At 33.5% G+C, this 9412-nt stretch overlaps 1 protein-coding gene across 1 annotated transcript; it reads right to left on the bottom strand.

Annotated features, from left to right (window-relative positions):
* Nucleotides 1-363: 363 nt before the first annotated feature.
* On the bottom strand, nt 364-3244 carry LOC119640509 (pre-mRNA-splicing factor CWC22 homolog). Its single transcript, XM_038038598.1, is given in 5 exon segments — nt 364-671; nt 920-1379; nt 1381-1573; nt 1575-1590; nt 3196-3244. Coding segments are annotated over 5 exon segments (1026 nt in total).
* Between the last annotated feature and the right edge of the window lie 6168 nt (nt 3245-9412).

The following is a 9412-nucleotide window of genomic DNA, read 5'->3' as shown; positions in this document are numbered from 1 at the left end:
ACACGTTGCGCCTACGTAGCCGAAAAAAGACAGAAGGAATAGGGGTTCTCGTTGTGTATTCTTTAGCGTTCATGTACCAGAGAATCTGACTTAGTGTATTAATGAACAATTACAATAAGATGAAGTGATGTATCTGCTACAACAACGCACAAGCTACCTGCGCATAAACCTTCTCATTTGATCCATCATTGGCTGCTAGTAACACAATAAATAAAATAAAGGTTGCTGTCGTATTCGTAGTTCGTCAATTTCTAATCTACTGTTTTAATTTCGTAGTAGTGATATCTAAATCTTCTAATCCAATGAATTCAATCCCATTTCACTCTGACATTCACCAGTTATGATCAATGCTTATTACGATTTTTAATTCATTTTTTTCTTTGGATGTATTGACTTTGGGAAGACACCAGCTAAGCTTTCAAGCAAAGCTTCATCCTTAAGTTTACGATTCAGCTGGCTTAGGCCCATATATTCGACTAATTCCTGGAATAGTATTTTAATGAATTTATGGCTCGAAGATGTGGTATCCTCCTCGTTTAATTTAATACACTCCAATACATCCCACCCAATTGCATCGGTAAACAATAGATGTGCAAAAAACTTGCTTACATTGGGTAATCGATTCGTATGGGTAGTCTGATAAGTATATTTAAATATTTCTTCAAATGGCTCTATATAGATTTTGTTTATGGCACAAAACCGTTGGGCCAGTAAGCCATAAAACTTTTCATATGTTCGTTGCTCCGCACAACAATTCAGAAACATGTGGCAAAGTTCAATTACTTGACGTACGTTCTTGAAAGTACGTTCACTGCCAACAGTTCATTCTTAAATATATTGCCATTGTCGGTAGATATGACACTCTTAATTTTACTTAATTTTTATCTAATTTATTTAATATTTTAAAAGTTCAACTTACTCAACGATTCTTCCAGATCGGTGGCTTCGTCCAGCGTTAACAAATGAGTAAATTGGTCATTTTCCTCAACCAATTCCAGCGATTCAATTACGGATTGATGATCTTTGAAACCATCCTTCCGTACTCGGAATACCACTTCAATCATATATTGAACACGTTTGTCTAATTTGCCTCCCTGCAAGATGTTCTTCAGCATTTCAAATATGGTCCCAGCGCCTTTCGAGGAGACTTCAGTCAATTTCACGCCACATTCTTTTAAAAATGCGATCGCCACTTCCACTGAATCATCCGTTGGCATTTCGACAGGTAATGTCAATATTTCCAAAGCTAATATTTTATGAACTAAGCGCTGATTAACAATATGGGTTATGAAACGTGTAGAAGGCAAGCAAACATTTTTATCGTTGTGGAGAAAAGCTCTTTTAAATTGTATAACTAAGCGTTTCAGTAACAACTCCCCCAATTTTTGGGAACTTCGAATTAATAATTGCAACTAGAGCGGCGTAAACATGAGTGAAAGTGGGAGATGCAGCCTGAGCTTGTATGATTGAACGGCACAAGAGACCGCGACCTCGCACGATATTCACTTTGAATAATTCCCTAGTAATGATGGCAATATTGTCAACATTTACTTTATTAATATATCCATTGACTTTTTAATGCTTCCCATGCTTCCCATGGTAACTAAAGTCTTCAAGCATTAGCATCTAAAGCCATACTAAGCCTTAATAAAGTTAATACTTTCGTTCATTTTATTTGAGAACCTTGGAATTTTTTTGATATTTCTGCTATAATTTGTAATTATTGTTTACTGTTTATTGTTTGTTCCTGTAAAATCAAAAAATTTCAATTGTTTTTTCTTAAGGATCATTTAGCCAATAACGTAATGTTATTTCATATATTACTTTATTATTTTACAGGTAGATGGTGGAGTGCGACTTTCGAGAATAAGCGCATATTCGTTCTCAACAATTCAACAGGTCTTTGTAAAAAAGCCATCGATGCGAGATTAATGTGTATATTCGTATTCAATAATTTGTATACAACTGAGAATGTTTGAATAAATTTTTTTACATGTGAATCGCCCATGCAGCCTAGGTCTACATATAGAATGAGCTCCAATTGCCGTAGTCATCATTTGTATGATTGTAACACATTTTCGCTTATGTCTAAAGAAGTGCAGTTCGAAAATTTGCGTAAAAATCCAGAATGTTACTTCGAAAAAATATGCCGATGTCAAGCATCCAAAGTAGTATTAAAAAGTTCCAGCAAAACAAAACGGAACTAAAGAGATACCGCCTCGATTTACGTTTTAAGCAAAAAGTTTTCATCGTTTTGATTATTTACACCGATAATTATTCAGGTCTGAAACAGGAGATTGCACCAATATTACGAAAGTCCGGGTAAGTGATAAAACTTAATTTGTTCCTGATTTTAAAATGGTTACTTTCAAAATTATTCCCAGCGCTATGATAGATACGAATAACTTGTTTGAAGAGACCGTCAGTAAGGAACGAATATACGCATATTCTCAAAGCGGCACAATACATGCAAAACAATTGAGAACGAATATACGCTTATTCTCAAAGCTGCACAATACATGCAAGTGTTTGGAAAATACGCGAACTAAACTTATTTAATTTTACAAGTTAGCCTAAAAGTAGACCGCCTTAATTTTTTTTAAATTATCAAATTAAAGAAAACAGTAGCAGAATTCTCTGTTAAAAAGGCAAAGCAGTAGTTGAATAATCTGTTAAAAAGGCAAAGCAGGAATAAACTGTTAAATTGCAAAGCCGCCGCCATTTATATCTGTTAAATTAAAACAATGTAAAGAGACAAAAAAAAATTAAAAAGCATTATTATCTTACTTAGCCACTTGTGTGGGTATATTTTACATCAAGCAAACAAGTTTTCATAAGAGAGAGAGAGAGAGAGAGCAAGCGAGAGAAGAAGAAGAAAGTCAAGTTTTAAGTAATTTTTGACTTAACTAATCCTGCAATCAATGTTAAATTTTCTTATGGTTTGTAAGAACATTTCTGTTTTTGATATGTTTGCCTCTAGTTTTAACAGAATACTTTGAACTTTAACAGATAACAGCGAACACATGAATAATTTTGCTGTTCTTCTTCCTCCTTGCTATCGACCGTAATTTGAAGAAAGCTTAACAGCAAGCAAAATTTATTAATGTCTAGAGTCAACAGTTTTGGTCTGATATAAACTTGAAAAATGTTTTTCATGCATTCGATCAATCCTCATATGACAAATATGTAACATACTTTGCGGATGCTTTTCTAAATTTTTTAAATAGAATTTCTTCCAGCGCATTTTTATGCGTGTCGCGGAAGCTGTTACTGCGTACGAACATGTTTACTACGGCCAAGAAAACGTATTTTCAAAATTTCTCTAATATTTTTTTAAAATATTTTTTGGGTAAAAACTTGAGTTCCTTCAATCTGAAGATTCCTTTCTGAAATTCTGTTTTTCGCGATCAATTTTGTGATTTTCTTATATTATATTAATCTTCGATTATTGATTAATTGAAATTTATCAATAAAGGATTTGACCATTACTTGAAACAACATGGAGTAGTAAGACAATTGATTTTTTTTTATCAACCTCAATGCTTACTGGCTGACACAGTGAGCAGTTTACAAATCAAAGGTCGGCATGGCGAATTCAAAAGAAAACATATAAAATTGTTTACAAATCAAAGATCGGCACGGCGAATTCAAAAGAAGCCATATGAAACCTTTATTTTCTATTTTTTATGCGGTGCTGTGCAGTGTTGCAATAAAATAAGCACAGGCGTGAGTGATGACAACTCATTTTTTTATACGAGTTTTGCAAAAAAATTCTTTTCGCTTGTTATTTCTTTGCTTCGTCCGGCAATTTAAACATATAAAAATTTTTCTTTATTCAATCAACTAATTAAAATGTCTTTATTTGGTGATAAACTAATTAAAATGCCTTTATTTGGTCAACGGTTTGCTGAATGATGACTTGCGTAATTATGCAATGTGTATTGCTTGTTTTCTCTGTTACTTAATAGTTCGCTATACATTTTGAAAAATAAGCAACCAACTTGTTGAGTCGTTGTTCAAAAATTCTAACCTACATATACATATATGTGTATATATATGTATATACGTACAAGGGGATGGTCCCTTTGAAAATTTGGTAAGGTGCAAATAACAGATTTGAAGAATTGCGCCCCAATATTTGAATTTAAAAGCGAAGTATGGAAATGTAGATTATTCACAGAGATAAAAAGTGTATAAAATGCAAAAGAAAGCGAATCGTAAATTCATTGCTAATTGAGATATTTGTTGTCTTGATCAGTAAATGAACGGTTATATTGACGATACAAATGCAGTAGTTAATAACCTAAGAACAATGCAGAAATGCCCTCAATCTATTTTTAGAAAAAGTAACTGCCAACAGTTAGCGGCATTTGTTGCTGATAGGATGCTTAGAAGGTAACACTTACCATCTATAAACTAATAACTGAATTATATCCAAATAATCTTTTTAGATTACTGAAATCCTCCGACCTACCACCGTTAAAGTCTTTGATGTCCCATGTTTTCATTTATGATCATAATAAAGTAAATGGGATAAAATTTATCTTTTATATTTTACTTCACTAAAAGGTAGTGATAAGAAATACTAATCTATCACGTTGTGACGGCCATCACAATTTTTTTAGAATTAACTCACTCACACTTGTCGCATTCTACTCTCCAAGCCCTTTTACGTGACACACATATCGCTGATATTATTAAGAAAATATTTTAGAATTAACATATTTTTAGGCGAATAATATACCTTCATTTGATGTATGTACAACATAGTTTTAAAGATCCTGTCTTGTGTACGTTAAAGAAGAACATTTAATTACTTGCAACGTAGGGTAGGGCATGGCCGTTTTTTTTCTTTTTTGCACATAAATGGTTAAGGTTTTCGTAAAGTAAGAACCTATTTTCCTATTTTCCTTGTGAGGAATGGAAAAAAATTCGCAAATTTTTGTTTCGAAAAACGGAGTTGCATTCAGTTTATGCTTCACTGGGCTCTGACGAATTTGGCCCATTTTCAGTACCAACCTGCGTGCAAAAACATTCGATGCACAGACAGAGAGACGTGGGGTAACCGATTCAGAATTTCGTACTGATCAAGAATACATATTTTTTTATAGGTTCTCAGAAGTTTCCCTTTGGGTTTTGCAAACATTATGACACAATGAGTGTGCCCATCCTTCAGTGGTGGATACAAAACTTAAAAATATACATAAACCCAACAGACGAAGTCCTATATTAATGATAAAATTTCAACGCGGTTTCTTTGAGGGATTGATTCTACAGAACTTGCACAAAGTCGAACAAAAATTGGTTACGGCCATCCAAAGCGTATAGTAATGAAATTTCATTCGCTTTTATTTCTGCACTTATTTTGTTATATAGAGATTATGAACAATTTTTGTATGGTGTATAATTTTTTTATTTAACTAGACGTGTACTGCTATCGGTAGTAAAATTGCGCTAGTGTTTGCGCCAGAAGTATTAACAACCAGAATTAAATTGAAAGATGTCAATGAAGGAAATTTCAGCCACGTCTGAAATTATGGATCCTTAACCCGCTTATTTCTTTAGATATTTGTGTATATATTTGTAAATAACACCGTTTGCCAATACACTTGTTTTACACGAATTCTTTCTTTCTGGTCGTACAGTATACGTTCTGGTCGTACAGTATACTTTCAAAGTATGTTCGGTGTTCGTGTTTGTCAATACTTGTATTGAGCAGCATAGGCCTAAACTGCTAAACTACATTCATTAACACTTTGGGAAGGATTCATAGGGAATCTTCCCGTAAACAAATATTAAACAGAAATATTTGAACGCTTCACCATTAAACAGATAACATAAACTCACGATACTATATCAACTTTATTACATGGCGATCCTGCAAACCACGCAGTAACCTGCCCTTTTTTATTTTGAGGCAGCAAAAATTTTTTTTATTATTCCAAAAAAAATGTTTTTCCCAACACGATTCCACTAAGGCAGCCAAAATTTTCGATTCCGCCCAAACAAATTTTACACACAATGATTCCACCCGAGGACAACAGTCAAACTTCGAGGCAGAAGCTCGGATCCTACCACCATACTACACACCTCCCACACCAGCCGACCAGACAATGATCCCACCCTAAATTAAATAATATCTAAAAAAAAAAAAAAAAAAAAAAAAACATACATATTTTTAATGGAAAGAATAGATGAAATCAACATCTTTATAGATAAAATAATTTCCAACCTTAAGAAGCTAGGATGCAAAACATATAAAAAAAGGACACTATCGATAGCAAACTAGAAGAGTTAGAAAACAATAGAACCAGAGTCCGTACCATAGTAGAAACTAATACAAAACCAGAGCAACCAGACCTAATAAATAAAATAGAAACATTTAAGAAGAAATATCAAATTGCAAAAGAACTATTAGAAATTGAAAAAACCAAAAACAGATAATATAATACAACTAAAAATGGATTTTAACTTAGAAAGTTGTTGAAATAATATACAGAACCCTAAAAGAAGAGACCAAACCACAACTAATAGAATACACCTTTTACTGCAAACTATCCTCAAACGTCCAAACCGCCCTTGCAAATGAGATCCCAACAACATTACAAGAATTAAAAACCACACTTGAAAATAAATTTAAATCAAATCAAACAATACCACATCTACACTCACTATTAAACCAAACAACACAAACAGGCACTATCACAGGTTTCAAAGACAAAATTTTAAACATAATAGCAGATCTAAATAATCTCCAAATCAAAGAACTATGTCCCAACCCCACTAACGAACAAAAATCCGTCATTACTAGTATCAACGATACGTACGCCTTAACCATATTCAAAAACGGTCTAGATGATTATATTAAACCCACTATATTTGCGGCCCGACCAAAAACCTTTTCGGAAGCAATTAATATTGCGCTACAATACGAGAGTGCGACCCAAACAAATTCCCAGGTAATGAGAATAAATTACCAAAAGAATCGCTACAACAACAACAGAAACTCATACACTAATAGCAACACAAAGCAATACCATAATAATAATCCAAATAGAAACAATCAAGGATATAATAACCAAAACAGGAATTATAATAATAACAACAATTTTAATAGAAATAACAGGAATTTCAACTATCGAAATCAAAATAATAACAGGAATCAAAGAAACAACAACCAAAATCACCGCTTACACGCAATTGAAGACCAGGGAAATGGATTTCACCCGAATTCCTTAATGATGCCCCTGAATTCGGGACAAAACACTTAAACCAGGCATCCACCGAATATACAAAACAACCCAACTCCCATATCTTTTCCCTCTCACAACCGTCAAACTATATATTACTAGTAATTAAAAATGCAACAAAAACAGAACTATCATTTCTATTAGACACAGGAGCAGACATCAGCCTCTGCAAAGCACACCTTTTTGGAAGACTACCCACTAAACAACGCAGAATGTATTAATCTAACAGGAATAACCAACGAACGTATAGAAACAATGGGAACCACACATTTGAACATAAATCTAGGAAACGGAATCATTCAACATAAAATACAACTAGTAGACCAGAACTTCCCGATAAAAACCGATGGAATCATAGGAAGAGATTTCCTACATAAGCATGCTTGCAATATAAATAACGAAAATTTCTCTCTTACAGTTAATACACACAACGACCAAATTCAACTCCCCATATACGATGAAATACTTAATAAAAACAACATATTTCTTCCCTCAAGATGCGAAATTATAGTCCCCATAGATATCAAAATAGACAGCGATGCTTTAGTACTAAATAGAGAAATAGAAAAAGAAATCTTTTTAGCCAATTCAATAATACCAAAAAAAGAACAAAAACACATTAAAATATTAAATACACTAGATAAAGAAGTCACAATACAACACCTACATATCAACACCGAACCACTCCATACCTACCAAATTATACAAAACACCAATATACACAACCAATGTGATGAACAACGACTCCAAAAAATATTACAATCTATAAAATTAGACACCGTCAACAACTCTCAAAAACAAGAACTCATAAAAATTTCAAACAGTATTCCACCTAGAAAGCGAACCACTCACAGCAAATAATTTTTATGCACAAAACATACAAACAAACGACAATACACCAGTATACATAAAAAACTATAAATTACCCCACACACAAACTGACACCATACACACTCAGGTAAAAGAATTACTCCAACAAAACATTATAGAATCCTCAATTAGCCCCTATAACTCACCACTTTTACTAGTACCCAAAAAAAATCAGACAGACATAAAGAAATGGCGACTAGTAGTTGACTACAGAAAACTAAACGAAAAAATAGTAAACGACAAATTCCCCTTACAAGATTAGAAGACATCTTAGATAGACTAGGACGAGCAAAATATTTCTCCACTTTGGACATGACAAACTCATTTCATCAAATAAAACTTAACAAAAACTCACGATCTTTAACCGCCTTTTCAACACCAAACGGACACTATCAGTACACGAGACTTCCATTTGGACTAAAAATTTCGTCCAACAGTTTTCAAAGAATGTTAACCATAGCTTTATCAGGACTAAACACCGAAGCATTTTTATACGTAGACGACATAATAATACATGGATGTAGTTTCGAACATCACAACAGAAATTTAACGAAAGTACTAGAACGACTTAACAAATATAATCTAAAACTAAATCCATCCAAATGCAACTTCCTACAACCAGAAGTAACCTATCTAGGACACCTAATAACACCCGAAGGCATAAAACCAGATCCCGCTAAGCACGAAACAATAAAAAGCTACCCCCAACCCAAAAACACTGACGAAGTAAGAAGATTTGTAGCATTTTGCAACTATTACAGGAAATTTATAAAAGACTTTGCCAACATAGCACAACCACTAAACGATCTCCTGAAAAAAGGAAAAGACTTCGACTGGACAAACCAATGTAATCAGGCATTCCTAGAACTCAAAAACAAACTAATATCCCCACCCATATTACAATATCCAAATTTCGATAAACCCTTCATTTTAACAACTGATGCATCAAACTACGCCTTAGGAGCAGTACTATCACAACGAGAGATAGGTCAAGACTTACCCATCGCATACGCAAGCAAATCTCTAAACAAACACAAAAAAAACAAACCGATCATAGAAAAAGAACTACTCGCAATCCACTTTGGAATAACACATTTCAGACCCTACTTATTCGCGAAAAAATTCACAGTGATAACTGATTACAGACCATTAGTAGCACTATTCTCCCACAAAAACCCTACCTCAAAATTAATCAGAATAAGAATAGAATTATCGGACTACGATTTCAACATAATTTATAAAAAAGGTTCAAGCAACACTAACGCTGACGCCTTATCAAGGATAAATATAAA

Source organism: Glossina fuscipes, unplaced genomic scaffold (assembly GCF_014805625.2).
Source record: "Glossina fuscipes isolate IAEA_lab_2018 unplaced genomic scaffold, Yale_Gfus_2 121, whole genome shotgun sequence".
Taxonomy (NCBI): domain Eukaryota; kingdom Metazoa; phylum Arthropoda; class Insecta; order Diptera; family Glossinidae; genus Glossina; species Glossina fuscipes.
This window is presented reverse-complemented; position numbering and strand designations above follow the sequence as displayed.